General features: G+C 45.9%; 1 protein-coding gene across 13 annotated transcripts in view; it reads left to right on the forward strand.

Moving 5' to 3' along the window:
* The first annotated feature begins 3,406 nt into the window (after positions 1-3,406).
* Positions 3,407-21,107, forward strand: part of LOC127585698 (receptor-type tyrosine-protein phosphatase H-like) — a 123,984-nt gene continuing 106,283 nt past the window's right edge. For all 13 annotated transcript variants that reach the window (XM_052043392.1, XM_052043393.1, XM_052043394.1 and 10 more), the window contains exon 1: positions 3,407-3,624. In XM_052043392.1, coding sequence (XP_051899352.1) covers positions 3,544-3,624 — 81 coding nt within the window. In that variant the 5' untranslated portion in view covers positions 3,407-3,543. The remainder of the gene's footprint in view (positions 3,625-21,107) is intronic.

Consider the following 21,107-nt stretch of genomic DNA (forward strand, 5'->3'; position numbering starts at 1 on the left):
GTTCTATCCCGATTTGCATATGTTCCAGATAATAATCCAGAGACTATCACGTTTGAGGTTCTGCTTCTTAATTATATACCTAGCTCCTCATACTAACTATGCAAAACTTCTTTCTTTGCCTTGCCTATGTTATTGGTTCCAATATGTACCATGACTACTGGATCGTCCCACCCCACTGCAAGTTTTTCTCTAGGCCACAGGGTAAATATCAGAAACCCTGGCGTGCCTTTCTGGGCTCTTGTTCTTTGCTGCAGGAGAGCAGTGTCAATAGCCCTTTCTTCTTCTACACCATGTCTGAATGGACACCTCTACCTTGGCATCATGGTCAATTACTCAACCACTGGATGTTGGGTGGAAGAGTAATTGACCATGGAGCCACAAACGACCAAAGATTGTGCAGTCTGGAGCAGCAAACAATCTGCCGGAGAAAGTCAGCGGGTCAAGCAAAGTCTGCGGGGCGGGGGAGGAATTGTCAACGTTTCGGGTCAAAAGCCTGCATCAGGACTAGTGGTATGTTGATACAAATATATAAAAATAAACGTATAAAATAATTAATTAGGTAACTAATGTACGTTAAAGTTGTAGGACAGGTGATGTTTCATGGCTGCAGCATGTGGGAGCCACTGGACACCAGGGTGATCCTAGCAACTATGTTTGTGGCTCAAGGAGCTTTGGTTCAAAGTCAGCTGAGCTGCAGATTCATTAAGAAGGGAGAAAGGTACATGGATGTCAGGAAACGTCAACAATTCTTTTACCCCCTACAGATGTTCCAACTGCTGAGTCCCTCCAGCAGGTTGCTCGCTGCTCCAGGCTGCACAGTCTTCGGCCTCTTGTGCCTCCATGGCCAATTACTCTTCCACCCTACAGCCCCATGCTCCACCCCACCCACAACCACACCCACACCCCCACCCTGCTGCCACTCATTCAGACAAGCTGAAAGAATTTCAAACCCATTGGACAATTACAAAGTCTAAGCACACCGCACACCCGCCCCCTTAATCTCTTTACCTGCCTCACTTGCAATCCCTGACTACTGACAAATCAGAAGACCTCAATCTTAAGGGATGTGACCACCTCTCAGTACAAAGCATCCATGTAACTTTCCCCCGCCATACTCATCTTGACCAATATGTTGTAAAGTATTTTGTTAGGAAATGCTCGCCAGCTACTCACCAATCAGGTACCTGCCCTGCACCAACTTCACACTTCTAAACCAATGTCAGGATTAAATTGCACCTACTATCCATGCTCACCAAAGCCCACTCCCTAGTGACTGTTATATCATGACTTCAAATGACTGATATCTGATAGTGATGGGTTTCCCCATTACACTGGGGAGGGGGACCTTCCTAGATTACTGAGCTGTAGGGAATGCTGACCTGCATTCCACAGCCTTTACATTTCCTTTTGTTTTTTACTCACTCTCTAGCTTCCCTCGTTAAACTATCAACCAGATGACTTTATCAACAGCTTATCATCACAGCAACCCAGCCCCCACCCTATCAGAGATATTTCCTTTGCCCTACCCATCTTTCTTCATCCTCTCTGCAACTTAAACTAACATTTTCTCTCTTTCCCAGTTCTGAGTACTTGACCAGAAACACCAACTTTGTTTCCCTCTCTGCAGATGCTGCACGTCTTGTTGAATATTTCTAGCATTTTCAGTTTTCATTTCAGATTTTCAGCATTCTTTTGATTTTCATTCCTCCTGTCACATGTTTACCAGCTGAACAGAAAACTAAAATCTTTGCTATAATGTTGTGAAAATAAAATTAATTGAACTAACACCTTGCATTCTGTGGATCACTGTGCTTTTAATGGTAGGTGTGTATCCTGAAGCAATGTTAACTTGTGTTTTGTTTTTAAAAATTTGTCAAGTCTTTTAGCAATGACAGTAATAACTTATATCTATATAATACCTTTAACTTGTAGAAATGTCCCATGCTTCTTCACAGGAGCATATCCAAAAGAAATTAGGCACAAATAAGCAGTGAAAAGATTATATTGTTCTGGGAATATACAGCATTTTATCTGTATATGGTAAAGGGTTGACCTCTGCTGGGAATAGGTTGTTCCGTAAATCTAGATAGGAAGGGGAGAGATGAATGGGTTAATATTTGCAGAGAATAGGCTGTTTAGTGTCTTTATATGGAAAGAGATGAACGAATGTGTTAAAAGAGGGGAAACAGACTGCGGTGTCTGCTTATTGGAAAAACACGAGTGAAAGACTTAATTTGTTGGAAAATGGCTGCTGTCTGTACCTGGGAAAGGGTGATTAAAGGGTTAACCTGCTGCAAAACAGACCGTACAAATTCTAGGTAGGGGAAGATTTGTGAAAGGGTTAAATTGCTGGAAAACTAACAGTTCAGTATCTGTATATGTGAAGACATGAATGAAAGGGTTAAAATCTGCTGCAGAGCGGCACAGTATATGAGGGGAAATATGAATCAAATGGTTAAACTGCTGGAAAACTGACTACTCATTATCTGAACGGGAATGAGGAAAATCTGGATGAGGAAAGATATAAGGGTTAATCAGCTGGGGGAACTGGCTGCTGATTGTCTATGCATGGGAACAATGAGTAAACAAACTATAGAGAATAGACTGTTCAGAATCTGTAAATGGGAGTGGGTGTGAAAGAGTTAATGAAAACACAAAAAAAGCTGCAGATAATGGAAATCAAAACTAGAAGCAGAAAATGCCAGAAATAGTCAGGCCGGATCTGTGGGAAGAGAAACAGAGTTAATGTTTCAAATTGAAGACCCTTCGTCAGAACTGCGAAAGAGACAAAAGAAGCTTGTCAAACTGCAGGGAGAGTGGATGTCTCTGAAAGGGTAAATCCAGGGTGACCGGAGTAAAAGAGTTATTTTGTTGGGAAAGCAGCTGTGGTTTGTTTCTGGGCAAAGTGTAGGAGGCTGGGCTGATAACTCAGGCTGCCCTGAACTAACCTCCCAGCGGGAAGAGTTTTTTTTAAAATCGACTAATTGGAAAAAGGAGTGCATGAGCAAGAGAAACAATGTACTCTGGAAGTACACACCTGCACAGATTGGAACTAAATCCCCTGTGATAGACAACGGAACACGTGAAAACACTTCAAGTGCAGGGTTACCTTCTCTCAGCAGTTGCCTGGAGGGATATCCACAAGTTGACATGAAAACAAAAGCTTGGGCTGAGCCCAGCTGTCAAAACCACAGCTAGAAATGCACTGAGGGACTCAGCGCGTAGTACCTGGGTCAAGCCCCCTGCCACCTTTTGCAAAGAGGAACACACCTGGGACAGAACCGCGGTTCTGTACAGAGAACAGTTGTTAATAGGCTGGTGTTATACATGAATAAAACCAAGCAGGTTCGTAAACTGACTGCTGCTTTCACTTCCTCATTGGGTTGGGCTTATATACACAGAACAAAAGTCAAGATCACGCCATTGCGGATTCAGTCATTAATGGAGATACTGTCACAATGTCAAACAGAATAATGCCAACACAGAGAAGGAAATAATGGTATCTGCCGGTGGAACTTAATAGAAGAGAGAGTTCTGAACAGCATGAGGTGGTCCTGGATGGAAAGAGGCATGAGTCTCTTTAACTGCTGGTTGGTGCTGGTACTGTCATTGATCTCGACTTGGGTGAGGCACACCATCTCTGTCACATTATTGAATGTTCTAGTCTATTCAACATTGCTAGTGTAATGGTACTTAGTTTTAATCTTGGCAGTTAATTATCTTAGGGAAAGATGAATTTAAAGTGTTTCTAGTAAAGTGAGTGGAGCTAAAAATATTGTGGAGTGCAGTATCACGGAAAGAGGAATTACATGTGGGGTGTGTTAAAGGACTGTGAGGGTTACAGAGGAGATGATGTGGAGAGGATGATGTCACAGTGAGTGAATTGTTACAGGGAGCTGGGGTTAGGGTGAAGGATGTTTTACCAAATGATGACAGCAGGTTGAGGGTCCCATTTAGGAAGGAGTTCTGGTGACCTATAGTATAGTGAGAAGAGGGTGAGAGCAAGTGTTGCAGTGATGGGACTGTTAAAACTGGGGTGGGCATGATGGTACGGTGACGGCATGTTGCTGTGAGGTTCTGTTACACTAAGGGGAGTGATATAGTTAGGGTGTGATAGGGTAAAGGGAGTGTTACATCAAGCGGAATGTGGAGAATGCCGCAGTGAGAAACTGTACTGAGATAATGCTACAGTGAGGGTGATATCGCGGGGGTGTTAAAGTGAGGGTTTGTTATAGGAAGGAGAATGTTACAATGTGGTAAGTGTTACACTAAGAAATTAATTAGAGAGGCCTAACTGTTCATGAGTTCAGAAGAATGTTACCCCCCTCACTCTAATACTCCTTCACTGAACCACTCCCTTGCTGTACAACTCCCTTGTTGTTACACTCACTGGCTGTGCAACACCCTCACTGTAATACTCACTCACTGTAACACTCTGTTGCTGTACTACTCCCTCTCTGTAAAACTCACCTCACTGTAACTCTCCCTTTATTGTAACATCTTACCTCACTGTGATACCCCTTCAATGTAACACCTGAAGGTCATTTTCCCCTATACCCATCCTCTGAGTTCAGCCTGAATCAATCCAGTGTGATAAAATTAATCAAATCTCACAGGGCATCAAAATCCAGAACTCCCTTAAATGTTGAAAAAACTGAGTACACACCAGCAATAAAATAATATAAATGAAAACTTGCAAATAGAATGACAATAGATGTTATAGAAAATTACTCAGTGTTAATAAGGTGTAAACTGTTGCACACTAAGGTGACCCCTGTAATCTGTGTCTTGCACAGCTCTGACATATACTCACCTAACCCTCTCTGTTACTCTGTACAGGTGATTCAACTCTGTCTGCATTTCCCTTGCAAACTATTCTTTAACTTTAAATAATACTCACTCTTCAACTCTGTGTAAGTGATCAGCACTGTCCATAGTTTCCTTGCAAGTTGGCAGAGGTTGTCTTGAGCCTTCCTCACTTTTACCATTTAGTTTTTCACAACCTACGCTCTCCCCCTTGATTATACCTTCATCCTGTTTCATATCCAACCATAAGCACAAGAAAAACACAAAGACACTTTGATGGCAAAATGTTTGAACCTATCAGCACTCTGAAAATTTGTTGAATGGGCTTCACCCAAGTGACGTTTCTGATGTTTACCACTTCTAAGTAAGGTTGAGGACAGGAACAGTCAGATTGGTACCATCCTCATTGTGTGATGACTTGTGTATTTTTGGTGACATTGTCATATTGTAGAGAGTCTAGATAGAAGCTTATATTTGTATAAATAAATTCTTTAGGATTTCCTTTCAGCTTACGGCTGTTAGAAAAGTTCAACACAGATTCTCAGGGTTACTCATAAGAAATTTTAACGAACTGTGACTTAAGCATTTCTCGCTGAATGTGTCTGTCTACATTTCCTGCTTGGTGTGACACTCCCCCTATATTTTTTACACTTACACTTCCCCTACTCTAATCTTCCCCTCCCTGTAAAGATCCCTTGCTATAGCACTCAGCTCACTGTAACACCATCCATACTGTAATGTCCTTCTCATTATAACATCCCTCTCACTGTAACCACTCTTCTCAACATAACATCCTCTACAATGGAACACCCTCCTTGCAGTGACACTGTTTATGCTGTAATATTTCCCGTACTGGAACAGCCTCCTCAATGTAATACTCTCAATGCTGTAACACTCTCCTTTTTGTAACATTCCAGTCACTCTAATATCCCTTCTCATTAACATCCTCTTTCTAACATAGTGATCCAGCAAGCTGGGTGTATATTACATAGAAACTTAACAAATAGAAGCAGAAGAAGGCTATTCAATCCCTGTGCCTGCTTTGCCACTCAATAAAATCGTGGCTGATCTTTTACCTCAGTTCCACTTTCCTCTCTAATCCTGTAACCCTTAACTCCCTAATATTCAAAATTCCATCCGAATACACTCAACAACTGAGTCTCCACAGCCCTCTTGGATGGAGAATTCCACAAACACACCCTGAATGAAGTAATTTATTCTCATCTCAGTCCTGAGAAGCTGACATTTTGAGATTCTTAGCCATAGTTCCCCAGCCAAGGGAAACATCATCCCTGCAGCTACCCAGTCAAGCCCTGTAAGTTTGACTATGTCAGTAAGATCATTTCTTATACTTTTAGGGAAGATCGGTCCAGCCTGCTTAATCTTATAGAACAAGACCCTATCCCACAAATTAATTTGCTAAACCTTTGTTGGACTCCCTTGATCACAAGTATATCCTTCCTTACGTAAGAAGAACAGATCTGTACTGAATATTGTGTGCTGTCTCATAGGACATACAACAGTAGAGTACATGAACAGGCCCTTCAGCCCACGATATCTGTGCCGAACACAATGCCAAATTAAACAAAACCTCTTCTGTCTGCACATGATCATATCCCTCCATTCCATGCATATCTCAAAGCCTCTTAAGCACGCCTATCGTATCTGCTTCCACTTTCAACCCTAGCATCCCGTTCCAGGCACCTACCACTTCCTGCATAGAACACTTGCCCCGCATATCTCCTTTAAACTTCTCTCACCTTAAATGCATGTCCTCTATGCCTCTCATAATTTTATAAACTTCTATCAGGTCTCCCTTCAGCTTCTGACGCTCCAAGAAAACAACCCAAGTTTGTTCAACCTCTCCTTATAACTCATACCCTCTAATCCAGACAGCATCCTGATAAACCTCTTCTGTATCCTCTCTAAAGCCTTCACATCCTTCTTGTAATGGGGTGATCAGAATTGCACACAATATTCCAAGTGCAGACTAACCAAAGCTTAATATAGCTGCAACATGACTTCCTGATTCTTGTATTCAGTGCCTTGACCAACGAATGCAAGTATGCCATGTGCCTTCTTTACCATCCTACTGCATGGCCACTTTCAGGGAGCTGTGGACTTGGACCAAGATCCCTCTGTACATCAGTACTGTTAGGGGTCCAGTGTTTAACTGTATACTTTCCCTTACATTTGACTTCCCAAAGTGCAACACCTCACCATAGAAAGCATCCTATCTAACACTAACGCCAACACACACTAACACTAACACACATTAGACACCAACACACACTAACACACACTAACACTGCTCTGCCCAGGATGACAAGAAACTGCAGAGAGTTGTGGACACAGCCCAGCGCATCATGGACACCAGCCTCCCCTCCTTGGACTCTGGGTCTTTACCTCTCATTGTCTTGGTGAAGCAGCCAGCATAATCAAAGACCCCACCCACCCAAGACGATCTCTCTTCTCTCCTCTTCCATCGGGTAGAAGATACAGGAGCCTGAAGGCGCGTACCACCAGGCTTAAGGACAGCTTCTACCCCACTGTGATAAGACTATTGAACGGTTCCCCTATACAATGAGTTGGACTATGACCTCACGATCTACCATATTGTGACCTTGCACCTTATTGCACTGCACTTTGTCTGTTGTTGTGACACTTTACTCTGTACTGTTATTGTTTTTAGCTGTACTACATCAATGCACTCTGTACTAACTCAATGTAACTGCACTGTGTAATGAACTGACCTGTACCATCAGTTTGCAAGACAAATTTTTCACTGCACCTTGGCACAAGTGACGATAATAAACCAATACCAATACATTAGCCCAGATTAAACACCATCTGCCATTTCTCCGCTCATATCTACAACTGATCTATATCCTGCTGTATCCTTTGACAACCTTCTTCACTGTCCACACCTCCACCAACCTCTGTGTTGTCTGCAAACTTACTAACCCACCCATCTACATTTTCATACATTTATACATATCACAGACAGCGGAGGTCCCAGCGCTGATCCCTGTGGTACACCAGTGGTCATCGACCTCCAGCCTGAGTAATACCCTTCCACCACTACCCTATATGGGCAAGCTAAATCTGAATCCAAACGACCAAGTCACTGTGGATCCCATGCATCTTAATTGGCTGGATCAGCCTACCACGAGGGACGATGTCAAATCTCTTACTAAGGTCCATGTAGACAACATTCATTGCCCTACCCTCATCAATCATCTTCATCACCCCCCTCACAAAACTCAGTCAAGTTTGTAAGCCATGACTTACCCCACACAAAGCAATGTTGACTGTCCCTAATCAGGCCATGTTTTACCAAATGCAGGTAAATCCTATCCCTAAGAATGCACTCCAATAGCTTCCCTACCACTGATGTGAGGCTCACTGGCCTATAATTTCTTGGATTATCCCTATTCCCCTTCTTGAACAAACGAACAACATTGGCTACTCTCCAGTCATCCAGACCTTGCCTGAGTAAGGGGATGGTGCAGGGTCTTATTGAGGCTTTATATAATTTCAGTATCATATCTTTACTCTTCTCCTCAAATCCTTTTGCAACAATGCCTCAACTGCTATTTGACTACTGAATGACTTGCTGTCTTTGCAGGTTAACTTTCAGTGATTTGTGAACAAGGACACACAGGTCCCGCTGAACACTAACACTTTCCAATCTATCAACATTTAAAAAATCCTCCACTTCTGTATTTATTTCACCAAAATGGATTACCTCACATGTTTATTCTATCCCCTTGCCCATTCACTTTGCCCCTCTATATCTCCCCTGAAAGTTTCTCTATATCCCCTCTTCACCCAACCCTGGGACCTAGCTTTCTATCATCAACAATCTTCTATATAACACACTTGATCCTCTCATCTAAATCACTGCTGCAAGTTATGAACAGCTGATGCTTCAGCTCTGATCCGTCCCTGCACTAGCCCATTAGTCACAACCTTCCACCCAGAAAATGGTCTGGTCTCTATTTCCTGTTCAGTAATCAATCCCTAATCCTAACCACCGATCCCTTGCACTCTAATGTATTTAATAGACTCTTGTGTGGTATCTCACCAAAGGGCTTCTGGAAGTCCAAAAACTGTTCCCCCCTCCACCCCGATCTATTCTGCTAGTGCTGTGTATGAGAGGGAACTGATTGCTAGTTAATCACTTCTGACCTATATGGTGGAGAGTAAATACAGTTAGATGAATGAGAGAAGTAGAGAATGGGAAAAGCTGCTAAACACAGCGGTTGCTGGACATCTGAAATAAAGGTGCATTGTGGCGACTCACCGTCTAGTCAGGCGAACCGGCTCGGCAGTCGGGTCGCGCGGCGTCGGAGCGACGAGGCCCAAGATGGCGGCGGGCCTCGTCTTTCCGAGCGACGGGGAGAACCCGCGCGCAGGAAAGTCCTGATGACGTAGGACTTACGTCATTGCCAGTTGTTTTGGGCGGGAACATTCTCCCTTAAAGGGCCCGCGCAAGGCGGGAAAATAAACCAGTTCTGTTTGGCAATCCTCCGAGTAGAGTCTTGTTTTATTCCGCGGTAGCAACCGCTACATTGGTGACCCCGATGGTCCAAACGGCTTTTGGACCCGCGAAATGGACAACAGCGCAGCAGCCAACGCAGTGGCCCTCAAGCTGCCCACCTTTTGGACACTTCGGCCCAGCGTCTGGTTTGACCAGGCCGAAGCGCAATTCCACCTTCGGCAGATCACCTCCGACTCCACGAAGTACTACCATGTGGTTAGCTCTCTGGACCAGGAGACAGCCGCCCAGGTTGGAGACTTCATCCAGTCGCCTCCGGAGGAAGATAAGTACCCGGCTTTCAAAGACCTTTTGATCCGGACCTTCGGCCTCTCCCGTCGTGAGCGCGCCGCCCGCCTGCTTCATCTGGATGGCCTGGGGGACAGATCCCCATCCGCCCTAATGAATGAGATGCTGGCATTGGTCGAGGGACACAAGCCATGCCTGATGTTTGAACAGGCCTTCCTCGAACAGCTCCCCGATGACATCCACTTGTTGTTAGCTGACGCCGACTTCAGCAACCCCCGTGAGGTGGCCGCCCGGGCAGATGTCCTGTGGAGGGCCAAGCGCGAGAGTGGTTCGTTCGTCAGTCAAATCACCAGGCCGCGAGCCCAACGCCCGCCTCGCCCGGCCCCAGCAACCGAGTGGCCACGCCCCAGGAACGCAGACGACGACACGGGTGACCAGCTGTGTTTCTACCATCAGAGGTGGGGTGCGGAGGCCCGTCGATGCCGCCCACCCTGCAAGTTTCAGGGAAACGTCAGGGCCAGCCGCCGCTGATGGCTACGGCGGCTGGCCACCGACAGAACCTCCTCTTCGTTCAGGACAAGAAATCTGGACGGCGTTTCCTTGTTGATACTGGAGCGGAGGTCAGTATTTTGCCCCCGACAGGCCGCGACACTCGTGACAGGCCACCAGGTCCTCTACTCAATGCCGCCAACGGTACAATGATACGGTCTTTCAGCACCCGTACGCTTCAATTACACTTTGGCGGCAGCCGTTTTACCTGGACCTTTACCCTTGCCACCGTCGCCCGACCACTCCTAGAAGCCGATTTCCTTCGGGCCCACAACCTGTTAGTCGACCTGCAAAGGAAGCGGTTCGTCCACTCTAGCACTCTCTGGACCTATCCCCTGGGAGAAATCAGCCCACCAGCCCCGCGCCTGGACTCCATTTCCCTTTCTGGCGACGATTTCACCAAGCTCCTAGCCGAATTCCCATCAATTTTGGCACCTTCGTTTACAAATTCTAGGCCCACACACGGGGTACGACACCACATCATTACCACAGGGCCACCCCTTCATGCCCGAGCACGATGATTACCTCCAGACAAGCTCCGCCTGGCAAAGGAAGAGTTCCGTCACATGGAGGAGCTGGGGATTGTTCGCAGGTCAGACAGCCTCTGGGCCTCCCCCCTGCACATGGTCCCCAAAGCCACTGGAGGGTGGAGGCCCTGCGGCGACTACCGCAGGCTGAATGACGCCACCACCCCGGACCGCTATCCCGTCCCTCACATCCAGGACTTCGCAGCGAACTTACACGGGGCCCGCATCTTTTCCAAAGTGGACCTCGTTAGGGGATACCACCAAATCCCGGTCCATCCGGATGACGTCCCCAAAACTGCGATTATCACCCCATTCGGCCTGTTCGAATTCCTTCGGATGCCGTTCAGCCTTAAGAACGCTGCGCAGACCTTCCAGCGGCTGATGGACGCGGTAGGCTGAGACCTGGACTTCGTGTTCATTTACTTGGACGACATACTGATCGCCAGCCGTAACCGCCAGGAACACCTTTCCCACCTCCGCCAGCTGTATTCCCGCCTCCGCGATTTCGGCCTCACGATCAACCCGTCCAAGTGCCAATTCGGACTTGACTCTATCGATTTCCTCGGCCACAAAATCACCAGCGACGGGGCAACACCCCTACCCGTGAAGGTGGATGCTATCCGCCATTTTGCCCGCCCCGACACAGTCAAAGGCCTACAGGAATTCCTTGGGATGGTCAACTTTTACCATCGTTTCATCCCTGCAGCAGCCCGTATCATGCGCCCTCTGTTCTCGCTGCTGGCTGGTAAGGGCAAGGACATCACCTGGACTGACGAGGCTGCGGCTGCTTTCGTTAAGGCCAAAGATGCCCTGGCAGACGCCACGATGCTGGTACACCCCAGGACTGACGTCCCGACTGCCCTCACGGTAGACGCGTCCAACACCGCGGTGGGTGGGGTACTGGAACAGCTACTCGAAGGCCGTTGGCAACCCTTGGCATTTTTCAGCAAGCACCTTAGACCGCCCGAACTGAAGTACAGCGCTTTTGATCGGGAACTTCTAGCGCTGTATCTGGCGGTCCGGCATTTCCGATACTTTCTAGAAGGCAGGCCTTTCACCGCTTTCACCAATCATAAGCCTCTGTCCTTTGCCTTCTCCAAAGTCTCCGATCCCTGGTCAGCTCGTCAGCAGAGACATTTATCCTACATTTCCGAATTCACAACTGACATCCATCATGTCTCCGGAAAGGATAATGTCGTTGCTGATGCACTTTCCAGACCAGCCATCCACAACCTATCCTTGGGTGTCGACTACACGGCCCTAGCTGACGCACAGCAAGCCGACGACGAACTGCCCAGCTACAGAACCGCAGTCTCGGGTCTGAAGCTCCGAGATTTCTTGGTTGGTCCAGGTCAGCGGACCCTAATTTGCAACGTTGCGACTGGTCAGCCCCGCCCTATAGTCCCTGCAGCCTGGCGGAGACGCGTTTTTGACTCGGTACATGGGTTGGCGCACCCGTCCATCAGATCTACCGTCCGACTGGTCGCCAGCAAGTTTGTCTGGCATGGCCTGCGCAAACAGGTCGGCGAGTGGGCCAGGACTTGTCCGCACTGCCAGACGTCAAAAATCCAGCGACACACCAAGGTCCCACCACAGCAGTTCAAGCCTACCCGTAGGAGGTTCGACCACATACACGTCAACCTCGTGGGCCCTCTGCTGGTTTCAAGAGGAGCCCGGTACCTCCTTACCATTGTGGACTGGTTCACGAGGTGGCCTGAGGCAACCCCCCTGGCTGACATCAGAACTGATTCCTGCGCCCGGGCGCTGCTCACAACTTGGGTCTCACGTTTTGGTGTTCCGGCCCACATCACTTCAGACAGAGGCACCTAATTCACTTCCAGTCTCTGGGCTGCATTAGCGAACCTGCTAGGGATGCAGCTGCACACCACCACGGCCTACCATCCTCAATCAAACGGGTTGGTGGAATGTTTTCACCGCTATCTGAAATCGGCCTTGATGGCCCACCTGAGGGGTCCTAACTGGGTTGACGAGCTGCCTTGGGTCCTGCTCGGCATACGCACTGCCCCCAAAGAAGACCTCCGCACTTCGTCAGCTGAGCTTGTATACGGGGCGCCACTAGTTGTCCCCAGGGATTTCATACCTGCCCTTCGGGACCAAGGGGAACAACCCCCAGCAGTCCTACAAAGACTGCGCGAGAAGCTTGGCGCCTTGGCCCCGATTCCCACCTCACGGCACGGTCAAGCCCCATCCTGCCAGCCCAAGGAACTACGGGACTGTAAGTTTGTTTTCGTTCGCAGGGGCACACCTCGGGCGCCATTGCAACGACCATATGAGGGACCGTTCCGAGTCATACGGAATAACGGATCCACTTTTATTTTGGACATTGGAGGCAGGGAACAGGTTTTCACGGCGGACCGCCTCAAACCGGCCCATTTGGATCTGCAACAGCCTGTCGAGGTTGCCACGCCGCGACGCAGAGGCTGCCCCCCTAAGCAGCAGCTGGCACAGCCCACGGACCTTGGGGACTGTCTCGCCGGTTCTGGGGGGGGGTTGTGTGGCGACTCACCGTCTAGTCGGGTGAACCGGCTCGGCAGTCGGGTCGCGCGGCGTCGGAGCGACGAGGCCCAAGATGGCGGCGGGCCTCGTCTTTCCGAGCGACGGGGAGAACCCGCGCGCGGGAAAGTCCTGATGACGTAGGACTTACGTCATTGCCGGTTGTTTTGGGCGGGAACATTCTCCCTTAAGGGGCCCGCGCAAGGCGGGAAAATAAACCAGTTCTGTTTGGCAATCCTCCGAGTAGAGTCTAGTTTTATTCCGCGGTAGCAACCGCTACAGCATGCTGGAAATATCTAGCAGATCAGGTAGTCTCATTGACTCAGTGTTACAGGTGGATGATATTACATCAGAACTGGCCAGATCTGGTCATCTGAAGTTGTTGAATTCAGTCCTGAATCCTGGGGGCTGCAATGTGGAACAGTGTGGGAGGTCAAAGATGAAAGGTTAGAGTGAGAGGAGGACGAAGAATTAAAGTGACAGGTGACAGGTAGCTCAGTTTCTCTCTCCACTGTTGTTGCCTGACCTGCTGAGTATCTTCTGCTTTTATTTCATTTTTCTAGCAACCAAAAATTTTTCATTCAATTGACTCTACCCAACCATTTCAGTGCCCTGTTGTTGCATGCTTAATTATAAATATCAGCATATTCAGTGTAAATGATCTGTACTCTCTGTTGCCGTTCTTTCTCCTTGCTTGAATGGTGGCATTAACTTACTGCTTTCCAACCAACATTGCAGTTACAGTGAAGGGTGTGTTACAGCAGAGGGAATGTTACAATGGGAGGGATTTATGGTGAAACATGTAACGGCAAAGGGATTATTACAGTTTTGTGATTGTAACAAAAATTAGATTGTTACAATAAAGGTTGTTACTGCATGAAGTTACACATGGGGGGTACTTCAGTGAGGTGAATGCTACAATGGGGAGGGGAGGAATTACAGTGATGGGATGTTACTGAGGGGTATTGCAGCAAGGGAATGATTCTGCGAAGGGATGTTATATGAAGGGGAGCATTCCATAAAGGGCATGCTACAGTTAGATGAGTTACTGTGACAGGGTTGTTACAATCAGGGGAGAGTTACAGAGTGGAGAGGGAGAAACAGTGATTCAGTGTTACAGGAAGGGGCTTGATACGATGGGTAGGGTCTTATCATATGATATCAGTATAAGAATAAAACACAGACTGTTACAGCAAAAGAGTGAAGAAACATGGTTTTTACAGTGAAGGGAATGTTATTGAGAGGGTTTTACAGCAAAAGGAGTCTAACAAAAAGAAAATTTTACAGCAAAAGGATTGGTACTGCACATCTGAAGTTATAACCAGGGATGCTTCAGTAAGAGATTGTTACAGCAAAAGAAATGTTCTAACGAGCAGAGTGTTATGAGGGGAGTGTTACAGCAAGGGCTTGTTACAGCAAGCAGGGTGTTACAGCAGAAATGGTTGGCCCTGAAACAGGTAGATGGAGCAAGTTACCTGAAGTTGAAGAATTCAATATCATTCAGAAGGCTTCAGCATATTCAGGCAGAAAATGAGGTTGTGTTGGTCTTCATTATAACAGAGTAGGGGGACCACACTGTTCTGCTCTGTCTCCATGTGATTTTTGACTCAGTTTTTTTTCTCTGTCCATTAGTGCGGACTGCCCTGCTGGGCAAGTCCCACAGTGTTAACAACACATCATACAGGCAAAGAACCATAGTCATCCTCTAAAATGTCCATTAACCATTTGACCTGGCCTCACCCTAACACAGAAATCCCCTTTGTCCAATCCATCTCTCCCACCATCTTCTATACCACTTAAAGTTACCCATCTCTCAGTTCTGAAGAAGAGTTTCTGACATGAAATACGTCCTTTCCTCATTCCATAGATTTTGCATGACCTGCTGAGTGTTTCCAGCATTTCCCGGTTTTTATTTTAGATCTGCAGTTTTCATCCCAGGTCAGTCCTCTCACTTTTTTACTATGTTCTCCCCATATCCCTTCATTGTTTTTAGCCAGGAGAACTGTATCCAGCTCCTTCTTGAATAAATATAATGATTTGTCTAATCTTTTCTGGCAGAGAATTCCACAGCTTCACAGTCATAAATGGCCTGGCCCATATCCTTAGGTTGTGACCCCTGGTTCTGAACTTCCCTATCATCTTCGTTTTAAGAGGAAGTGAGAGTTCAAGATGAAACAGTTGCGTTAATATTTCACTTGAAGATTGCAGCGCAAGCACAACTGAGATGGATTTAACCAGAAACAACTACTAATATAAGGTCCAAAAATGATTTGCATTTCTTTAGCTCTTTTCACAACATTCTGAAGTGCAGTAATTGTTGTAATGTCTCGGCACCTCTCTCTAAGATACTGGAAAAGAGTTAGTGAATCAAACAATTAGGGTACTTTAAATAAAAGGAAAGCTTACAGGGTGAGGACAGCATCTCCTACTGTGGCTTTCTTCTGCAGACACAGGCAGACTCTCTGCAACTTTCCACCCTAAGCAGCGAGTTGCCTCTCAGCTTTAAGGATTTGGGTTCAATCCTGACTTCTGGTGCCCTCAGTGTGGTTTTCCCCCAAGTGTTCTGGTTTCCTCCCACATCTCAAAGATCTGCCAATAGGTTAATTGGCTACTATAAATTACCTCTAAGAGTCGGTTAATAGCAAAAAATATGTATCAAAGGGGATTGGTTGGGTATGAATGAGAGAGAGAGTAAGTTGAATAAATTCAGGGAAATGCAGGGGCAGGTTGGACTCTTGAGTTTGCTCCTCTGGGATGTCATGGACCCAATGGGTCAAATGGCCCTTTCTGTGTCATTATAAGAACTACATAACAGTTAATCGTGTGATACAATCCTTAAAGTTGTGCAGTCTTAAGACAGCAATGATAGTTAACAACCAGTATTACGTACAAATAAAGCACAGCAAACTCAGATAAGTTGCAATGGAATAACAAACAAATCGTGTTTTAGTGATCCATTGTGGATAATATTTGCCCAAGGCCACTAGTGGATTTCCTCTACTATCCCTCAACTAGGTCTGGAATAAAATGCTGGCATCCATAATGGTGATCATGAAACTTCATTCCAATAATTTGATGGCTACCATTGTTGACGCAATGTTTATAATCCAGATCTATTTATTTGCTTGAATCAGCAAAATTTGAACTCTTGCCTCCAGGTCTCTGTACATTTCGAATATCAACCACTGTGTGACCAAACTGAAGGGAGTGAGCAGTCCAGCCCAGGGATGAACAATGGCCTGTACTGTTCCACTATTAGTGCTTAGTCAGCACAGACTAGATGGGCCGAAGAGCCCGTTTTCATGCAGTAGAACTCTATGACTCTAAACTGGAAAATAACTCTAGCCCAATAGGAAGCTTCATGTCAATAATAAATGTTACTCTAATTTATTATTTGCATAAAGATCAGGAAATAACTGTTTCAATTTGCAACATCAAAACTCATTAATGTTTTACAGTATCATAAAGGTTTTAATAAATCTGGAAGGGCATTGCAAAAATTTAATAGCGCTAACAGTAATTAGATTTGACATGAAGGTATAATCAGATTTATGGTTCAATTATCTCCCACTGTCTTCACTTCCCCTTCTCTTCTTCTGTGCCAAAGGTCATAGAGTGATAGAGTTGTAGAGTACACAAACTGGCCATTTAGCCCACAATGTCCATGCCACCTGTTGTACCTATAATCCCACTCAGCCGCATGTCTCATGGGTTGGTGCGATGGTAACTGTGCCCTCAATACAGCAGCAATTCCACTAGACTGCCTTTCAATGGAATGTAAACCGTTGCTGGACAATTGGCTGTATTTGCGAGAAGGAGGAGAGGGAGACAGAAAGGAGGAGCGGGAGAAGATGGCGATGGACGAGAGAAAGAAAGACATGCTTCTCTGCCACTTGCAGGACATTCCAGTGAAGGTCTTTTTGTAAGTGTTGTCCCTATTGCAAAGTAGGAAACGTAGCAGCCAAATTGGGCACAGCAAGAGCCCAGAATCAGCAATGTGATAACAAGCAGATAATCTGTTTTAGTTTTGCTGAGTGATCCAGGACACAAGGCAGAACTCTCTAGCTCATCTTCAAGATAACGTAATGGGATCTCTGATGTCCACTTGAGAGGGCAGACAGTTCAACTTCTCATCCGAGACAACATTGCCCCACTAGAAGTATCAGAATGGATTCTGAGCTCAGCTTTCTACGCTGGGAATTTAACTCACAGACTCCTGACTTAAAGGCAAGAATGTCGCCACTGAGGCAGACCCAGTGGATGATGTTATAATGAGCTGAGAGGTGGGCAGATGATTTGTTTACCACCTACTCTCATTTAATGAAGTTAGGTTCTGATACAGTTGGCCAGAATTGTATGCAGGGAGATGGTGAACAGGAGCTGGAATAGGTTTCTGCAAGAGTGACCCATGCCTTTAGCCAAGCTTTCTCAATACAACTACATCACTGGCACTACTTGACAGACTGGAAAATTGCCCAGATATGCTGTGTCCACAAAGGGCCGGATGAGTCCCACCTGGCTTACTACCAACCAATCAACTTACTCTCAATCAACAGAAGAGTGATGGAAGGTGTCATCAGCAGTTCTACTACATGCCACTTACCTAGCAATGACTTGATCACTGATGCCCAATTTGGGTTTTGCCACAATCACTTGGCTCCAGACACCATCACAGCCTTGCCCAAAGAGCTGAATTCCAGAGGGGAGGTGAGAGAGGTTGCCCTTGATTTTAAGATGGCATTTGACTGAGTTTGGAGACAGTCTGATCACCTACCATTGACATCCACTGAAATTTCCATCACCAAGTCAAAACCAGTGGCATCCTGGGGATCAGCACGAAACAGAAACTCAACTGGCCAAGTCTCATAGGTATCGTGGCTACAAGAGCAGGTCAGAAGCTGGGTATTCTGCAGCAAATGACTCATCCCCTGAAACCTCAAAGCTTTTCTGCCATTTATAAAGCCTAAGTTAGGATTGTGATAAAATAGTCTCAACTTGCTTGGATGTTTGCTGCTCCCATAACAGTTAAACTCAACTCCATCCAGGACAAAGTAGCCCACTTGATTGACAGCCACTTTACCACTCCCCACATTCATTCCATCTACCACAGGAGGACTGCACCTGCCGTGTGTGCCATCTACAAAATGCACGACAGATAGTCACCCAGGCTGCTGTGACAACTCCTCCCAATCCTGGTGCTGGGGAGGGCTGCACTGGCTTTTGGATGTGACATTAAAAATATTCTTGACTGCTCTCTCAGGTGGATGTAAAAGATCCCCTGGTGCCATTTTGAAAAACAGGGGGCATTCTTCAGTTGCCTTGGCCAATAATCATCCCTCAAGGAGCATGACTATTCTGTTGCATTTTGTGGGAGCTTGCTGTGCATAAATTGGCCACCTCATTTTCAGCATTACAAAAGTAACAACACTTCAATACTGACCAACAGTCCTGATGAAGCGTCTCGACCCGAAACGTCGACTGTCCGTTTCCCTCTAATAGATGCTGCCTGACCTGCTGAGTTCCTCCAGCATTTCGTGTTGTTCCAGACTGCAGCATCTGCAGAAGCTTTTGTGTCAGCATTTCAATGATACTTTATTGGGGGCTGTGAACCTCTTTGGGAGTTACTACAGGGGATGGGAAAGGTAGTATAGAAATGTAAGTCTTTTTCCCCTCTCTTCATAGAGTGCCCAGCCTAACGAGTATTTTCAGCCTTTTGAGTCCACTTTAATACATTGGTATTGGTTTATTATTGTCACTTGTACCAAGGTACAGTGAAAAACTTGTCTTGCATACCGATCGTACAGGTCAACTCATTACACAGTGCAGTTACATTGAGTAAGTACAGAATGCATTGAGGTAGAACAAGTAAAAACAATAACAGAATACAGAGTAAAGAGTCCTCAGGTTCCTGTATCTTCTGCCTGATGGGAGGGGAGAGAATAGAGAATGACCCGGGTGGGTGTCTTTGATTATGCTGGCTGCTTCACCAAGGCAGCAAGAGTTCATCACAAACAACTTTATAATGCAATGCTCAAGTGTATAAATTTCACAGGAGCAATGAGTTTCGGGAGATTGCAGACTGTTTGTTTGGCACAGGCTCAGCTCACAAGAAGTACCTGTACTCATCTTAAACTCATGTGATCGATGATGTGACTTATATACTGCAAAATACATTATGAGATACAAGATGTGATGTAGGGATCTATAACTGTAACACACAGTTACATAATAAATGGTTGGTTATAGTGATGGGTTTGTGCTGAATGTGCTGTAAAAAGTGCGGTGTTGTTGCCCATGTGATATATTGTTATATATGTTAAATATTGGATGGTGTGTTGTGTGAATTCCTCAGCCTCTCATCCTTCCATCATTCCCTCATTTTGTTTATGGCTTGTGGGGATCCACACAAGTGGAAAGGTGAACTCAAATTCACTCTGAACTGCTGGATCACTTTCAACTTGGAAGTAAACTATTTAATAAACTAATTATGATTTTTGAGTAAGTAGTTAAACTGAAGAGGTTAAGGAGTCAGGTGACATTGTTTTAATAATTGATGGTTTGAATAATTAAGGAAGTATGCAAAGAAATACAGGAAGGAAAGTTATTTTTGATATGAGATCAAGGATTATTATAGTTTCTTACTAATTTTATTAGTTTCTTACTGGCTCTCTTCCAGGGCAGGTGGGATCTGTACAAACGGTTCAGGTATATTGCACCTGAACTGGAGGGAGACCAATATCTTTGCAGGAAGGTTTGCAAGTGCTGCTTGGAGGGGGGGGGGGGGGGGGGTGTTTAAACTAGAGTTGCAGGGGGGTGGGAACCAGAGTGGCAGGGCAACAAGTAGAGAGGCTGTGGGGAAAGTAGATGTTAAGATAAGCAAAGATGAAAACCAAGAGATTGAACATGGGACAAATGTTCTGAGTCGCATCTATTTCAATGCAAGGAGTATTGTAGGTAAGGCAGACGAACTTAGAGCATGGATCTGTACATGGAATTATGATGTTGTAGCCATTAGTGACACTTGGTTGCAGGAGGGGCTGAACTGGCAGCTCAATGTTCCGGGGTTCTGTTGTTTTAGACATGATAGAGGGGGAGGTATTAAAGGGGGAGGGTGGCATTACTCATCAGGGAAAATGTCACGGCAGTGCTCAGAGAGGACACACTGGAGGGCTCAACAACCGAGGCAATTTGGGTGGAACTAAGGAATAAAAAAGGGATGACCACGTTAATGGGACTATATTATAGCCTTCTCAATAGTCAGGGGGATTTAGAAGAGCAAATTTGTAGACAGATAGCAGACAGTTGTAGGAAATATAAAGTTGAGATAGTAGGTGATTTTAACTTTCCACATATTGACCAGGACTCCCATACTGTAAAAGGACTGGATGGGACAGTGTTTGTCAGGTGTGTTCAGGAAAGTTTCCTTAATCAATATGTAGAGGTTCCAACTAGACAGAGCGCAATACTGGATCTCCTCTTAGGTAATGAGACAGGGCAGGTGACAGAAGTGAGTGTAGGTGATTATAATTCCATTAGTTTCAAGATAATTATGGAGAAGGCGGGTTCTAGGGTTAAGATTCTATCCTAGCGGAAGGCCAATTTGGAGGGCATCAGAAGGGATCTGGCAGGTAATCATTGGGATAGGTTGTTTTCCAGCAAAGAGATGCTTGGTAAGTGAAATACTGAGAGTACAGAATAGGTATGTTCCAGTTAGAATAAAAGGCAAGGCTAACAGATTTAGAGAACCTTAGTTATCGAGGGATACTGAGGCCCTGGTTAAGAAAAGAAGGAGGCGCATATCAGGTATAGGCAGTTAGGATCAAATGAGGTGCTTGAGGAGTATAAGAAGTGCAAGAGAATACTTAAGAGAGAAACCAGGAGGGCTAAAAGAGGTCATAAGATTGCTCTAGCATACAAGGTGA

The sequence above is a fragment of the Pristis pectinata genome, chromosome 33 (assembly GCF_009764475.1).
Source record: "Pristis pectinata isolate sPriPec2 chromosome 33, sPriPec2.1.pri, whole genome shotgun sequence".
NCBI classification, from domain to species: Eukaryota; Metazoa; Chordata; class Chondrichthyes; order Rhinopristiformes; family Pristidae; genus Pristis; species Pristis pectinata.